This window comes from Cricetulus griseus, chromosome X, assembly GCF_003668045.3.
Source record: "Cricetulus griseus strain 17A/GY chromosome X, alternate assembly CriGri-PICRH-1.0, whole genome shotgun sequence".
Classification (NCBI taxonomy): domain Eukaryota; kingdom Metazoa; phylum Chordata; class Mammalia; order Rodentia; family Cricetidae; genus Cricetulus; species Cricetulus griseus.
In genome coordinates this window covers 72,169,987-72,187,957 of record NC_048604.1, presented here as the reverse complement: position 1 = coordinate 72,187,957, position 17,971 = coordinate 72,169,987, and the positions used below count along the sequence as shown (strand labels likewise).

Genomic DNA, 17,971 nt, shown 5'->3' with positions numbered 1-17,971 from the left:
ATACTGACTAGAATGACAGTAACAGTAACAGCAACAGTAGTAAAGTAACAAGTGTTGTCAAAAACGTTGGAAAATCGAGGTTGACATACACTGCTGGTGGGAAATGACATAGATGTAGCTCATTTGGCAAAACCCTCTGAGCACATTAAGCAAGTCATACAACTACACTATCACAATTCATAATCAGGTATTATAGATATTAGTAACTTCATTCTTAGACACATATCATTGGAATCAAAATATACAGCCATATGAAAACCTGAATCTGAACATGCATAGGAGCATTATTAATATTATCCAATAGTAGAACCAAAACAAATGTTTATCCCTGGTATAGTTTTTCGGATCACTTATGTAAACTATCATATAATCTGCAAATAGTGATATCCCATTGACCTCCTTTTGTTGTCTTATTGCTCTAGCTAGAACTTCAGTTACAGTATTGAAGAGATATGGAGAGAGTGGACCGCCTTGTCTTATTCCTGATTTTAGAGGAATCATATTGAGTTTCACTCAATTTAGTTTGATGTTGGCTGTTGGTTAACTGTATATTGCTTTTATTATGTTTAGGTATGCTCATGTTACCCATGATCTCTCCAAGACCTTTATCATGAAGTGGTGTTTGATTTTGTCAAAGGTATTTTTTCAGCATCTAGTGAGATGATTATGTGGTTTCTCCTTTTAAGTTTATGTATATCGTGGATTACATTGGTAGATTTTCCTATGTTGAACCATTCCTGCATCCCTGGGATGAAGCCTATTTGATCATTGTGGATGATTTTTCTGATGTGTCCTTGGATTCAATTTGCCAGTATTTTATTGAGTATTTTTGTATCAATGGTCACAAGGAAAATTGGTCTGTAATTCTCTTTCTTAGTTGTGGCTTTGTGTGGCTTGGGTACCAAAGTAATTGTAGTCTCTTAAAAGAGTTTGACAATGAACCTTCTGCTTCTATTGTGTGGAAATTTTTGAGGATTACTGGAATTAGCTCTTCTTTGAATTTCTAGTAGAATTCTGCACTTAAACCATCTGGCCTTGCGCTTTTTTGATTGGGAGACTTTTGATGACTGCTTCTATTTCATTAGGGGTTATAGGTCTGTTTAATTGTTTAATTGTTTATCTGTTCTTGATTTAATTTTTGTAAGTGATAGCTATCCAGAAAATTGTCCAGTTCATATATTTTTTCTAATTTTGTGGAGTACAGGTTTTCGAAGTATGACCTGAAGATTATCTGGATTTCCTCAGTGTCTGCGGTTATGTCCCTCTTTTCATTTCTGATTTTGTTAATTTGCATGTTCTCTCTCTGCCTTTTGGTTAGTTTGGATAAAGGTTTGTCTATCTAGTTGATTTTCTCGGGGAGCCATCTTTTGTTACATTGGATCTTTGTATTGTTTTCTTTGTTTCTACTTTATTGATTTCAGCCCTCAAATTGATTGTTTCCTGGCATCTACTCCTCTGGGGTGAGTTTTCTTCTTTTTTTTACTAGAGCTTTCAGTTGTGCTATTAATTCGCTAGTGTGACTATTCTCAGTTTCCTTCATGGGGGCACTTATTACTATGAACTTTACTCTTAGCACTTCTTTTAAATTGTCCCATAAGTTTGGGTATGTTGTGTCTTCATATTCATTGAATTCTAGGAAGTCTTTAGTTTCTTTCTTTATTTTTTTCCTTGAACCAGAAATGGTGCAATTGTGCATTGTTCATTTTCCATGTGTTTGTAAGTTTTCTGCAATTTATTTTGTTGTTGATTTCTAACTTTAAACCATGGTGTTCTGATAAGATACAGAGGGTTATTCCAATTATTTGTATCTGCTGATGTTTTCTATGTTGTCGAGTATGTAGTCAATTTTAGAGAAGGTTCCATGTGGCACTGAGAAGATGGTATATTCTTTTGTGTTTGGATGGAATGTTCTATAGATGTCTGTTAAACCCAATTGGGTCATAACTTCTGTTAGTTCTTGTGTTTCTTTTTAAAGTTTCTGTCTGCCGGTCCTGTCTAGTGGTGAGAGTGGGGTGTTGAAGTCTCCTCTCCCACTGTAACTGTGTGAGTTTTTATGTGTGATTTGGGTTTTAGTAATGTTTGTTTTATGAAAGTGGGTGCCTTTGTATTTAGGGCATAGATGTTCAGATTTAAGACTTCATCTTGATGGATTTTTCCTGTGATGAATACGAAATGACCTTCTTCATCACTTTTGATTGATTTTAGTTTGAAGTATAATTTGTTAGATATTAGGATAGCTATATCAGCTTGTTTCTTGGGTCCATTTGATTGGAAAATCTTATCCCAGCCCTTTACTCTAAGGTAATGTTTGCCTTTGAAGTTGAGTTATGTTTCTTGCATGCAGCAGAAGGATGGATTGTGTCTTTTTATCCATTCTGTTAGCCTGTGTATTTTTATAAGTGAGTTAAGACCATTAATATTGAGGGATATTAATGACCACTGAATGTTAATTCTTGTTTGTTTTGGATTTGTTGTTGGTAGGGTTATTGTGTGTGTATTTATCCTAATTTTTCTTTTGGCTTTTGGTAAAGTGGGATTATCTATTGCCTATGTTTTTGTGAGTGTAGTTAACTTACTTAGGTTGGAGTATTCCTTCCAGTACCTTCTATAGGGCTGGATTAGTGGCTATGTATTATTTAAATCTGGATTTGTCATGGAATATTGTTTTCTCCATGTATAGTGATTGAAAGCTTTGGTGGGTACAGCAGTCTGGGCTGGCATCCATGGTCTCTTAGTGTTTGTAGAATACCTATCCTGGACCTTCTGGCTTTCAGAGTTTCCATGGAGAAATCTGTTTTAATTCTGATAGGTTTGCCTTTATATGTTACCTGGCCTTTTCCTTCTTTAAACTGTATGTTTGGTGTTTTGATTATTATGTGTCGAGGGGACTTTTTTTGTACTCCAGTCTATTTGGTGCTCCATAAGCTTCTTGTACATTCATTGGCATGTGTTTCTTTAAGTTGGGAAAGTTTTCTTCTATGATTTTGTTGAATATGTTTTCTGCACCTTTGAGTTGGGTTTTCTTCACCTTCTTCTATACCTATTATTCTCAGGTTTGGCCTTTTCATGGTGTCCCATATTTCCTGGATATTTTGGGTTAGGGATTTTTGGACTTAAGATTTTCTTTGGTTGATGAATCTATTTCTCCTAGTGTATCTTCAATGCCTGAGATTCTCCCTTCTATCTCTCATATTCAGTTAGTTATGCTTGCATCTGTAGTTCCTAATCATTTACCCATCTTTTCTAATTCCAGCATTCCCTCAGATGTGTTTTTTTAATTCTCGCTATTTCAGCTTTCAAACTTTGGAATGTTCAAATTTGATTTTCTCATTTCCTCTTTTAGGGTCTCTCTCATCTTCATGAAGTTGTTTTTAAGGTTGTTCTCTTCTGCTTCATCTGTGTTGGGATGTTCAGGTCTTGCTGTTGTGTAGTCCCTAGACTCTGGTGGTGTCATATTGGTTTTTCTGTTGCTGAATGTGTTCTTATATTGTTGTGTTCCCATCCCTTCTTCCAGTGGGTGCAGGTGGGGTCAATTCCTCTCTTGGTGGATATGGGTCCAAGGTGCTCTTCCAGTGGGTGCCAGCAGGTCCTATATCTTGATGGGTCTCACAGTGGGTGCAGGCAGTTCGGAGACACTCCATCTTCTGGTATGTGGGGGCAGGTTTAGCACAGTGATATCAGCAGACTCTTGGTTGCTTGGTCTTCTGGGGGCGAGTTGACCTGCCTGCAGTCCCCAGGCCAGGAGATCCCAAAAGCTGATTTTGCTTCTTCAATGATAGTATTCTACTCTCTTCTTCCTCCTGTCAAGGCCCACCTATTTCTTGTTACACCTACTTGTTTTTTTGTCCGAAAAAAGAAAACCCAGATTTCAGAAAGATGTATTTACTTTTTCTCTAATTCATTCATTCATTCACAGATTTAAAAAAAATTAGCAAAACACTAATTATATGCCAGTGTATTTGCTAAGCACCAAGGACAGAATGGTGAATACAATGAGTCTTGGCTATTTTCAAGGAACTATAGAGCCAAGTGGACCAGCAAACACCCTGGTCCTATTTTAAAGGCTATGTGCATAGTTCTCCTGATCTTATGGTCACCAGCCATTCTGAATAAGCCTCATCTTCCTTCAGAGACAGTGTTAAGCAAACCAAGGACTTAAACAGTAAGGTATCCAGACACTACTAGGAAATGGAATCAGAAGCAAAATCATAAATCAGAATGATCATGGTCTGCTTAGTCAGAAGTTCTAGTTTCTTAGGCCCAACTTGGTTCTTTATTAGCTGGCTAAGTGGCTTAATTTTTCTGCCTACTTTTCTTCATCTGGAAATGGAACAAAAATATTTGTGGGAGGAATGTTGGACTTAGAAATGTCTGAAATTATTTGTTTCAATATTCTGCATTTGTTTCATATACCACCCATACAATTGGAAATCCTAAGATAGATAGGAATTTTATCTGACTTGTTTGCCACTGTATCCCCAGTTTAATGGTGCCTGGCTAATGGTAATTCCGAATAAAATTTCATTAACAGAATGGATGAGAATAAATGTTCAAGTATTTTTTTCTTTAAGAAATGCTATAAATCATTGTTTCCAATTCTTTCAAATTAAAGTTTCTAATGAAACTTTTTGTTTTATAAGGATGAAGTCTGATACATTGGAAGGAATTCACATGGTAACCCTATTTCTTTCTATTCTACTTTAGGGGGGCATTTAACCTCCTCCGGTTTCTTTTGACTCAACTCTTTGCTGGCTATACAGACCCCATGGCTACAAGTTATGTACTTGTACTGCCTTACAGATATGCATTTTAAAAAATGAGAAAGCTGATGATCAGGAAACAAGGTGACTGGCCACACAGTCAGTTGGTGAATTTCTAATGTCTTATAATTTTTCATCTGTATACTAAGGCAGATTCCACAGCAGAACCGAGGAGAGTCGACCCTGGGAAAGCAGTATACTCCATAGCTACAATCTGTCTCCCTATATCAGGGCTGATGAAACATGAGTAGCATGCCAGACGCCACATGATCACTTTACAGAATGGAAAGTGTATGTTCATCAAGTTGAATGGTTTATTTTTGTTTATTTAACAATGGCAGTTCACCAGCTCCATGCCATGTCACTAGAAACTAGTTCCAAATACATCAAACATGACATGTTTCTTACGTTTTGTCCTAGATTACATTCTATTCATCTTTATGCTTCTTTGTAATTTAAAGAGATGGTTACTTTAAGAGCATAGAAAATAATGGTTCTCCACTTCTACCAACTAGATAGAAATAAATAATCTGAGAGATATGGTTTATCTATATAACCATAGCAGGAACTTCATGGCCAAGACTGAGACTGAATGGATATTATGGAATTATTGGTGTTTTGTGGAAAGGAGAATTTTTCATTTGTTTGATAAGGTTTAGCAGCATCTTGATTTAGGACTCAAAAGTTGTTCAGTGTCTGCCTTAGTCTTCACATTTAGATGCTGTTTGAGAGATAATATGCCTGTTCCTAAATAAGCATTTTTCTGTTCCTTGAGAGTCATAAAAGGAGAAAAAAATCACCAGCATTTGGCCAAATCCTGGGCAGAAAACAGACATTTGCATAGGTTATGTGATCTGAAGATACTGGTTCTTTGAAAGAGTTCTACAGCACAAATGAGAAAATGAGCACACTGTTTTGGGGAATACAGAATCAGATGGGGGCTTCCTGGAGGGGTTATTGTCCTCTTCTGCTGAGGCCTACATAATGATGTCATGTTATGAAAGAGACAGTTGGTCAGGTGCAAGGGAATGTGTTCAAGTTAGAGGTTGTAATCTCGTAAGTAAAAGTAGAGGGGCCTGAGATGGCAGTTATATTAGGAACTTCAGCATCTTCAAACCACTGGAAGATCATATGAAAGAGGTTTGGGAAGGGGTGAACTTAGAACTAGAAATAAGGTTGGAATACCAGGCGAGTATTTTGTATTTTGAATTTATATCCTATAAGTCATGTGGTTTTTCACTTAGGCATTTAATAAAATTACAAGCACTGAGGTTTGATCTGTAACTCTAGACTGAGAAGAATCTGCATTCAGTAATGATATCTCTAATAAGCTCCCCTTATGATTATAATGTAGCAACGAGTTAGAGCCACTCCTATGAGTAATGAGCTGTTGAGAACTGTTAGAGAAGAGAGCTACAAGAAGCAGATATTTTTTCGATAGAATGCCACTGGGTCCTGTGTGAGAATCAGACAAGAAGCAGAAGGACTTGAATAAGACAGTTACAGTTATTTTGAAGACAAAGCTGCGTGTATGTGGTGACTATTTTGGCTGTAAAATTAGCAGATATTAGTCACTGATCGACTGATAGGAATGGCGGTGGCAGGTGGGATGCATTGAGGAAGTGTAGTACATTAGGTCCAGAATGACTCAAATTTTCTGTGTTGAGTCACCACAAATCGATACACACTGTAAAAGACTACAGCCAAATGGGTAACTTTGGAGCCAGAAAGACTTTCATTCAAAGTGTAGGGAAACTGCTTGTGTGTCTTGAGAAAAATCATTAATGAGCTGTACCTCAACATCTCCTTCTATAAAATAACAATGATGATACATACCTCACTGAATTGTTATGAAGATTAAATGAGGTTACATTTTAAAGGCTTCCAGCTTGGTCGTACAGGCACCTACTAAATGTCAGGTGTTACTATTATGCTATTTATTGTAATGTATCCTAGAGTGAAAGGGGGTCAGGGATTTTTAATCATTGCCAATAATCTCCCTTCCCACAATAAAAATAAGTCTATCATTTGGGGGAATGGGGTACTTTCTTGTGTTGGAGTTTAAAAGATCAAAGAAAGCTCTGTTCTGTCATGGGTCAGTAATACAATAGACTCATTTTTCTAGCTCCTGTACATTCTTTGAGCCAGCATGAAGCGTCTAACCTTGACTTCCTGGTTTCAAATTGAGATTGAAATCATATCAACATTTCATTGTTGGCAAATTGTGTCTACTCACATGGTGCTATCTGTCAGTGGCACATAGATATGTGGCTGAAATTTTTTCACTTTTCTGATGCCACATTATCTGTGTTTTCCCTGCCTTGGAGAATGTTGCAAAAGGGCTTTAAAGATAGAATCTTCTCCAAGTGTTTCTCCACTGGCTGCTGCTAAGTAGTATCTGGCATAGGAGGCAGCATAATTACTATATAATTCAATGAAGAGAATGAGAATCTATAGACTAATTTCAAGGGGAAGTTGCAGTGAGATGGTGAAAACAGGTAAAAGTTACAATTTATTTGGTGTATGCAGGGCTTTTCCCATGTATTGTCTGATATGCTTGTCACAATAATCGTCTGAGCTTGGAATATTATGCTCCTTACTTTATAGTTAAAGAAACTGATTGCATGACTAGTGATCACTGTTCCTTAGAGTCTTTGATTTTCTCTCATTCAGTGCTACTACAACTTACTAAAAATATGTGTCAAACTTTGAGCTTCATCTGTCTCATCTGTGGAAGGAGGGTCTGAGGAGACGTACGGTCATTCAGAGCAAATGTTACAGACCATACTTAAGGAAGAGGTCAAACATAAGTGCATCATTGGATCATTATGGTTTGCCTTTGATACATACTAGGGAGTTCAATAATGGTTAACTAAGTTCCATCTGTCTTGGTAGCACTTATATTGCTTAATGCTTTTAGCATGTCTTTAAAATTCTCTGGGATCTAGATGAGTAATAATGCATTACATGAATTATTACATAGGTTGTTTTTACAGGTTCCTTGTTTCTCATTCATAGAGAACATAAATAAGACTATAAGTCTTATTCTAAAACGTAACTCTAGCAAAGGAAGTATAACCTCTGAATTACAGTGTGAGGCCTGCTTCTGAATAATTGTTTATTCTCATAAATTTTCTGTCCCTCTCTGGGCTCAAAATTTTACAATGAATGTGGACAGAGTTAAACAAGGTCACTGCCAGACATTTCTGGACATTAAAGCATTTAGGTAACTTTGAGAAAAAGTGATTGCTCAGACTCCACTGGAGTTCAATTAAATCAGAATAAGGGCACTGGTTAATTTAAGGAAGCTCCCATATAAGTTTACTGTGTAGCCAAGTATTAAGAAACATGGGTCTAAAAGATTTTTAATTGCCATCCAACTGTGGTAGTTTAGGGAGACAGTGCTATATATCATAAGGAAGTAACCATGAGATTTGTAGATCTGTCTTAGGGAATTTGCTGCTGTGATAAAATACCACAACTAAAACAACTTGGAGAATAAAAGATTTATTTGGCTTACACTTCCAGGAAACAGTCCATCATTGCAGGAAATCAGGGTAAGAACTCAAGTAGGGCAGGGACCTAGAGGCGGGAACTGAAGCAGAAGCTACAGTCAAGTGTGTTTTGCTGATTTGTTCTCCATGGCTTTCTCAGCATGCTTTTTTATACACTCCAGAACCACTTGGCCAGGGGTGGCACCACCCACAATCGACTGACCCTTCTTGAATCATTCACTAAATTAAGAAAATGCCTCACAAGCTTGCCTCCAGGTCAATATTATGGAAGAATTTTCAGTTGTGAACTTTAGCCTATGCAAAGATAACTTTAGCTTATGTAAAACTGATATTCAAGCTAGCCAGCACAAACACTCTGCCACTTACTGGTTGTGCAATTTTGAAGACATTACCAAATAGTCCTGTACCTCTGGACCCCTCATTTTTAAAATAGAGATAACCTATGTACCCTATAGTAATAATTGTGAGAATTAAGCACGTTTTTCTGTGCATAGTACATAGCAAGCCCTCAATAAATCATCTTCTTATTATTCAATTAAAATGGAAGTTGTGAGAAACATTCTAGTCCAGAAAGATTTAACATGTAACCTGAAATAAAGTGCTTTTTAAAATTTAATGATTGCTTGCTTTCCATTTCCTGTTTCATTGGCAATGTATTCCGGAAACAAAATATGGAAATAGATCTTGCCCTAAGATTTGATGACACTGCAGGAAACAATCTGGCTAATACTTCCATGGCCGATTGGCTATGATGGCTTGAAAACTGTTGGGAAAAAATTGGCTCAAAGAAGATAGCAGATGTTTGGGAAATGCAAGAATATGACTATAATAAGCATTCATCTGTTCATCTCCATTTCTAAGAGTAATAACAGGAGAAAAGGATAGATCTGTCAAACCAGCAAGACATTGATATTAAAGTCTTGCTGTCATCATTCCAGATATCTTGATGTCTCTTTTAGTTGTGTAAGGTTAACAAAAATGGAAATAACCACAAAGACTATTAATATCTGATGCATAGCAGCAGGTAATGTTTTTTATTCACCTTTGTATAAAGTATAAGGCAGTTACTATATATCAAGCTTAAGGCTTAGTTATGATTTACAAACATAGATACCACTATCTGATCTCTAGATTCTGCAGGAAAATATCCAACATCATAAATAGTGAGCACACCCCTTGGACCCAACCTTTGCCCCTTTACAGCATTTATCTTGCAACATTTTGCACTTTTCTTAACACTGATTGAGATTATGAAAACTCCCTGCCTTAGAAAAACCCATTGCCTTTATCATCCTTGCATCATTCGTCAGAGTTGTCCCATATAACACATGTTACCAAATAAAACATTAATAGATGAATGTATGAAGGAAGAGTATAATTGACCTCTTTTCTTTCAAGATATAGTTTATGTGTGGATAAATTTTGTTCCATGTACAATATAGTGTAATTTGGATGTTGAGATATCCAGAATAATTGAATAAGGATATTTATGTATCCACCCTTTCATAAAAACAATGAAAATATGCAGCAAAAATTATTAGACTCAACACTCCCAGAACACTGGAAATGAAATAAAGATAATATAAAGAACATTCATTCAAAAAATGCTGTAAGGCCGGGCAGTGGTGACACAGGCCTTTAATCTCAGCACTCGGGAGGCAGAGGCAGGCTGATTTATATGAGTTTGAGGCCAGCCTGGTCTACAGTGCTAGATCCAGGACAGCTAGGGCTGTTACACGGAGAAATCATATCTTGAAAAAAACAAAAACAAAAACAAATGCTGTAAGTACTCTTACCATAATGGAAATACTTAGACATCAGAAACAGAGGGAGAATTTGAAAATTCACAAATGAATTGAAATAAACAACATAATCCTAAATACATATGGGGTTAATGAAGCAAACACGGGTAAGATGAGAACTCTAAGATAGATGGAAATGAAAGTGTCACAAAAATTTAGAGGACACACCTAAGGAAGACAATTCAAATTATTGAACAATGAAAGTAGATGTTACATTAGAAAACATGTTTGAAAAAAGGCTTAAGCTTATTGTGGTGGTGCATGCCAGAAGGATAGTCTGAAGGGAGAGGAGGGTTCAGGAGAATCATGAGTCCCAGGCATGGTCTACATCTTGGGCTGGGAGTATGGCTTAACAAACAGAAAACATATCTAGCACATCTGAAGCCCTAGAATAAATATTATATATCAATTGAGATTTGAAATTTATTGCATATGCATGGATGTTTGTCTGGATGTATGCCTGGTGCCCAAGAAGGACCAAAGAGGACATCAGATTCCCTGGGAGTAGAGTTATAGATGGTTATGACCCACCATGTGGGAAACAAACCTTGCCCTTCTTAATAGCTGAGTCACCTCTCCAACCTCTTAATTTAGGTTTAAAAAAGATCAAGAACAAAATACAAGCAGATTGAGTCAACTAAAATTAAAACATATTACAAACAATGACAAGAAGAAATTTATCACAGGGTCCTAGTAAGCTCCATTTCACAAGTAAAATCAATTTGTATGATGCACCATATTGAAAATAAAAGACAAATGCCGAGTAGTGCTGTAAGTACTCTTACCATAATGGAAATACTTAGACATCAGAAACAGAGGGAGAATTGGAAAATTCACAAATGAATTGAAATAAAATTCACCTTTAAAAATAAAAGACAAGATTCTAAGAAATTCAGTGGGGAAGCACTTATTTAGCATGTGCAAGGTCCTGGATTCAACCTCTGATAGCGTCAAAAAACCAAACAAAAATAACAAAAGATAACAATACCAGAATTACTTCAAAAGATACAGAAAACAAATTAGTTGAAGTTCAATGTCAATATATGATTAAACAATCAGAAAACTAGGCATTTCAGATAACTTCCCTAACCTAATGAATGTCTTATGAAAACTGCAAAGCTAATCATACTTAATAATCAGAGATTGAAATCTTACCATGTAAATCAGACACAACATGAAGATGACTGCTCTCTCCATTTGTATTCACCATTCAATTAGATATACTAACCACAGTGATTAGGCCAGAAAAATAAGTAACAAGCATCCAGACTAACGAGAAAGCAGGAAATTATCTCTAATCACACGTATCATGATGCTACAGGGACTAATTTTAAGCTATTAGAAATAATCAAATGAGCTCAGCCAGGTCATAGAATAAAAGACTGACATCAGAAACCCAACTTCATTTGTATACTCTGGAAAGAATAATATGAAAATGAAAAGAACAGATCATTTAGTATCATAAAAATAGAAAATACAAATAAATTAAACAAAAGAAGTATAAGGTTGGCCCACTGAAAATCACAAAACATTGTAGAAAATAATTTTGAATACAAATAAATGAGAAAATATGTCATGTTCATATATCAACAAACTTAATATTGTTGAAGCATCAATAATTCCTAAAGAATTAAGGAACTCTATCAGCTAATAATGAGAACAAAAAAAGAATTTAAAAGGATGGACAATATGATCCATACAACATATGTAGTTATGGAAATGTCACAGTGAAACCTACCTATGTGGCCAGTGTGTGTTATTGTAATTTTAAAATTGTAGCTGCCTTCTTATCAGAAGTTGAAAAACTTGCCCTGAAGTTCTTATTGAAATATAAGGAGCCTAGAATGAACAAAACAATCTTCAGAATAAAACATAAAGAAAATAAAAAATTATCACTGGAAAACCTTACTACAAAGCTTCAGAAACATGTTTAGGGTAAAATAATTTAAGGAAAATGAGGTGGGGAAAATTGAGATAAAAGTGATTTGGTAGTCTCTGTGTGTGTGTCTGTCTGTCTGTCTGTCTCTCTACCGTGAATGTTAGCCTCTTAAAAATTATTTGAGCTTATAAAATTATGTATATGCAAAAATTAACCAAAAGTTAAAAACTAAAAAAGGGTGATGGTCACATAGATGAGAACACTATTAAGAATCTGAAAATAAATCCCTACATTTATGGTCAACTGCTTTTTAAGAATATTACCCCAAACTTTGGTAGTGGTAGTGGAAGGAGACTAACCCAGGCCTGACTGGCTACAAAGCTGTGATAAGTTAACATAACTATACTAAAGAAGGAAAACTGTCATGAGACTTTTGCATTTTACCTTGATTCCACAATCATTGGTGGGCTTGCTCAAATGAATCCAACCTTCAAACCATGTCAAAATCCTATTTGGTGGCAAGAATGGAGAGGAAGAAAGAGGAGAGAGAGAGAGAGACTCCAGGTTGACCTGTCATTTTCAATCTGACAGATTCTAGCAATCCACTTCTATTTAATTAGGTGTGCATCTTAAGTAAGCATGTAAACCAGGGCAGTTGGGGGGAAACATGATACACTTGTTCCCAAAGCAAACCTTTGCTCTTGTATATAGAGTGCCATTTAGGGAGCTATCAAATGTTTCAAGTTCTTGTTTAATTATTTATTATTATAGTCATAGAAAAGAATATATGCATAACAATAAAATGAATGAATGCTCATGTGCTCTAATTAAAGAACCAACAATATTATTAACACCTTTATACCAAGCCTACTAGAATTCAAGGTCTGTAGGGGTATGAAACTTTGGTCTGCTTTGTTCACGACCCTATCCTCCAAAATCTAGAATGGTACCTGACATGTGTGGTAGGTGTGCTATTTCTGTACGAATGCATGCATCTACTTGTTTCTTTCTTCTTCAGATTCTCACCCTCAACAATACCTTCGAGCTTAACATTGTCTTAAATTTGGGGGCTACTATACTCTTAAATTTTGATATTTTCACCTATATTCCAAAACAATATTGTTGCTTTGGCTATCTTTTTTTGAAATTTACACAACAGAATTAAATGCATCCTCTTATTACCTAGGTCTGTTAAATATTAGTATGAAAGGTTTACCTGTGAGGGTTCAATCATTCCTTGTTATTGCTGGCTTGTATTTTATTGAGTTTATATGCCATAATTTATCTGTCTTTTCTCCTGTCAGAAGATATTTGGCACTTATGATTTTTTATTTTTATTTTTAAGAATAGCTATTTTTTATTTTTTATTTTAATTAGAAAGAAAATCACTTTACATGTCAGTCCCAAGTCCCCCTCCTTACCCTCCTCCCCTGCCCCCCCAACTAACACCCTACCTATCCCATACCCTTCTGCTCCCCAGGGAGGTGCGGCCTCCCATGGGGGTCTTCAAAGTCTGTGGTATTCTTTGGGATAGGGCCTAGGCCAACCCCCTTTGCTCATCACTTTTATAAACAAAGCTTCTATGAGCATTGATGCATGTGCCTCCTGGTCGAATGTGCAAATGTTTCTCTGGAGTATGAATTTGGGAGAAGGATCTGCAGTCAGAATTTTTTAATAGTTTTTTAATGTTTTTATATATTTGAATTACAAACAAGATTGAATTACATGATGATCCCAGTTCCCTTCTCCCTCCCTTCCTCCTCTACTACCCCCCCACTAAAATCCTACCTATCACATATCCTTTCTTCTAATCTATACCTGGCTCAACCTTTCAGCTCCCTCTTGACCTCTGCATCCTTTCTTTTCTTCCCTTCTCACTCTCGTAGCTTCCTCCCCCCTCTTCCCATGCTCTCAATTTGCTCAGGTGATGGTGACCCTTTCCCCTTCTCCAGGGGACAAAGTTTGTCTCTTTTAGGGTCTTCCTTGTTTACTAGTTTCTCTGGCAGTGTGGATTGTAGGATGGTAATCCCTTACTCTATGTCTAAAATCCACATATGAGTGAGTACATATCATATTTGTCTTTTTGTGATTGGGTTACCTCGGTCAGAATGGTTTCTTCGAGGCAGGCCAATCAATTTTTTCCAACTTTTTTATTTGAATTAGAAACAGGATTGTTTTACATGACAATTTAGCTCATGAGTCAGAACTACAGCATGCCCTTATTCACACTAAGAGTCAGTAAGAGAGCTACTGTCCAAAATATTTTGAGAACTAAGTAGAGGGGATGGAAGAAAGGAAAAAGGAGAAGAGTAATTTGTCTAGTGAAACCTGCCATTACTACAGTATCTAGTCAAAGTGGGTTGTAGTTCATAAAACTCCACATTCTAAAATTCTCTTTATTATTTTTTCTTTCCTATATTTTTTAGTAATTTTAAGGCATCTTTTATTAAGTTCATATCTACTCAACCATATGGTGATTGTTTAACCTTACTTTGAATATATATTTGGTTGGATTATTTAAACAATAATTGTAGTTTAAATTTAGATGTGAATAAAATGTATATCTCTTTAGCAATAATACAATACTTCCCCTCATAACAAAATTGACATGCGCAATGCTATATTAACTCTAGATAGAATTTACATAGCACAGTTTTCAAACTTACCTTGCTTACATGACACTTTATACCTACTGTACAGCTACACACTTTCTGTTTTTTTGTGGGGAGGGTTGTTCTTTCAAAACAGCCTTCACTGTCCTGGAACTCACTTTGTAGACCAGGCTGGCCTGGAACTCACAGAGATCCACCTGACTGTCTCCTGAGGTTAAAGACCTGGGCCACTACGCCAGGCTTCAACTCTCTTTTCTTACAGTCTTTTTAAAAAAGATAACCTCACTTACCTATTTTCTGTATTTTTCCACTTTATTAACTTGACATGTAATTTGTACCTTAAACAAAAGTATTATTGTTGTCAATTATCCTCATATCTTACTTTTCTTTGCACCTTGAATTTCAGTTCTAGTAAATGGTGAGCTGCAAAAGGGAAAGAACCTACACTAATCACCACTATATCTCTAGATTCATCCATGGGGCAATTGATCTAATCTACCTATTTCCAATTTCCAACCATATTACACAGTTTGTCAGTCATACATCATACTTTGTAAGTAATTAATAATCTTCTTCTTGGAGTCAGATGCAGAAAATATGGGATCTTAGCATTTCTGTTTACTAGATGTATGAGTTTTCATAAATGTACTTAATGAATCTAAGCATCAGAATACAAAGATGATCCAAAATCACCCAGAAATTTTGGGAGGGTAATTGAGATTATATGTATGAAATGGCCTAGCATGTTGACTGCCTCCCTACCTGTATTTTTTATTTTATTTTGTTTGTGTTAGCCATAGAGGCTTTGAAAAGGTGGAAAGCAGAGGAAGAAAGCTATGAAAATTTTCTTCTGCTTCTTTCTGGGCTGATAATGGAGGAACAATATTTACCTAAGTGAATGACATTTTAACCAAAACAGTGAGTGATGTTCTTTATGCTTGGCTGAGTTGTGTATTTGAAATGGTCCCTTTTCCTATGAAACATGTGGCGCTGCTAGACTTGATTCTGTTTACCTTCTCATAATGGCATTAAATGGGGGACTTTTGAAAGCGAAAACAGGCCACCACAGCTAGTTGTTGAATTTTCATATTTATTGAACAAATATTTTAAATTTGTTCCATGTACTCAGGTCTTGAAGAAAAGTTAGTGTTCCTGTCCTGGAGACTTACAAAGTGCAGGCTAAGTTGCTTTTGCTTATGCCTTACCAGGGCTGTTCATTTGGGGTGGGAGAAAGAAGAATTTTGAATACTTTTCTGGATTGCAAGGACTATGCTAAGCATGAAAACAAAGAGCCATTAGTATAAAGTGTGGTGAGAAAATTTGGGGAAAGAAAAACTACTTTGAATTTAGAGTAAGATAAATGTGGCTTGCTATCAAATCATTTTAACCTTGTCATTTCTTACCCGTCCTTGTTCCCACTGTACAATAGCTGTACTAATGAGAGAACAACCTTGTTTTGTCTAGTTGTTATGGGGTGATGAAACCAGTAAGCACAAGAAATAGACTCCAATTATGGCTTATTTTTCTTCCTTTTTTGGTAGAGAAGTACTGATAAAACATGGAATTTGTAGTCCTATTGCTCAGAGTATGGACAATTGTCATCTGTCTGAGGCAGATTAACATAAGTGATCACTTACATTTTGTTAACATTTTGACATAAGACATGGAACAGATAAAAATCTGATGTTAAGTTAACAAGAAGTATATTATATTTGTTCAAATGAATTCATTACCAAAAGAGATGAAAAACTAACATATAGTGAAGAGTATAGAATTTCTTTTCTGTCTCTTTTCCTTCACATCTACCTTGAAAAACTGAAGCACATATATTGGGAGATAAGCAGTTAGTCTAGTTTAGATAAGAGCTTAGACTTCTAAAGGGTGATGCTCATCCAGGGAACCTATAAGTCTTGTAAAGGTCAGCTGTTTTGGCAGCGTTGCTCAAACTATTGGACACTGTTGTGTGTCATTTCTCAGTCTAAGCCTCTGGCACAGGGATTCTGTTACTTTTTGTTACAGAGCAGGGCTAGAGACCTGACCATGTGATACAGAGAGGTTCCAAAGGAAAACAAGGGAATCAGTTTAAGAGCGAAATGAAAACTAATTTATCTTTCACTTGTATATTAATATCAAGAGCAACTCAGATAATTGATTCATGTTGTCAATCACAGCAATAACTCAGTACTACCAGTGATAATATTCCTGTTTTACAGGTAAGACTCCAAGAGCTAAAATACATAAAATCCATCTGGTATTTGATATGGTTTGATCATAGGCCTCCCTTTGACAGAAATAAGGTATAAGGTTAGGTTCGTGCCATTTAATAACTGAAAATGTTGTCTGAGCATTATATTAAGTTGATATCTTAAGCCCAGGTTTCCTGCCTTCTTCCTTCCCTTGCAAATGCAGAGCCCAGGAGATTGACTACTCCCTGAGAACTTGTTTAATCCCTTGGCAGGATCCAAAGTGCTCTGCCAATACCACAGGAAACCTTACAAACAGCATGCTCAGGTAATCTCTCCAAACAGCTCAGCTTCACACTGATTTGCTTGAGCAATAAATAGAATAATCATTAAATATGTACAGTTTCTCAAAGAACCATAGAATTCCGATCTATTTATGCCACCCACTGACATGTGCTGCTTTGTTTTGTGTGTGTGTGTGTGTGTGTCTTTTCAGTTTGGACAGTGCCAGGGACCACGTTCTACCCATCGACTATTACTTTCCACCCCAGAAGACCTGCCTGATCTGTGGCGATGAAGCTTCTGGCTGTCACTATGGAGCTCTCACTTGTGGCAGCTGCAAGGTCTTCTTCAAAAGAGCCGCTGAAGGTAAAAAGGTCTTACCTACTTCCTGATATTTCCCTTTTTCTTTTGCCTCCCAGAGAGGGACAGCAATATTTCAGGGCCTTCGGATAATCCCAGGGACAGAGTCATTAGCAAGGGCCCTGTCATAGAACCTATAAGATTAAAGAAGTAAATGGTTATATTTGCTGAGCTGGGTTGGCAGACCTGGTTGTACAAGCAATGTTGGTGATGAAGGTGGTCCCAGCTGGTGCTTGGTGTTGGTGGATCCTAGGAATGAAAGCAAAATTAATGATTTGAAAAATTAAATTTCCTTCCTGCTTGTTTTCAACTCTGCTGCATCACAGTGAGGAAAAATTGTCCTTATTAGAGAGGTTAGAAGTGGAGAAACCCCAACTGAGTCCACAGGCTGTTCTATGTAGTGAATACGAGCCTGTTCCTTAGCAAAAGCTTCCTGGCTTTAACCCCAGAAAGGAAGTGTTCTCACTGTTCAGCAGACCATCAGTGTCTGCACCTGCTCCCTCCGGCTGGCTGCTTCTTTGGGACCTATCTTTGCAACAACTCCAAGGTAGATAAAAACTCAGAGTTTTACTCTCCTC

At 36.5% G+C, this 17,971-nt stretch overlaps 1 protein-coding gene across 1 annotated transcript in view; it reads left to right on the top strand.

The window, feature by feature from the left end:
* Ar (androgen receptor) overlaps nt 1-17,971 on the top strand; it is a 182,369-nt gene that overhangs the window by 90,520 nt on the left and 73,878 nt on the right. The window contains exon 2 of the mRNA XM_027431759.2: nt 17,248-17,399. Coding sequence (XP_027287560.1) covers nt 17,248-17,399 — 152 coding nt within the window. The remainder of the gene's footprint in view (nt 1-17,247; nt 17,400-17,971) is intronic.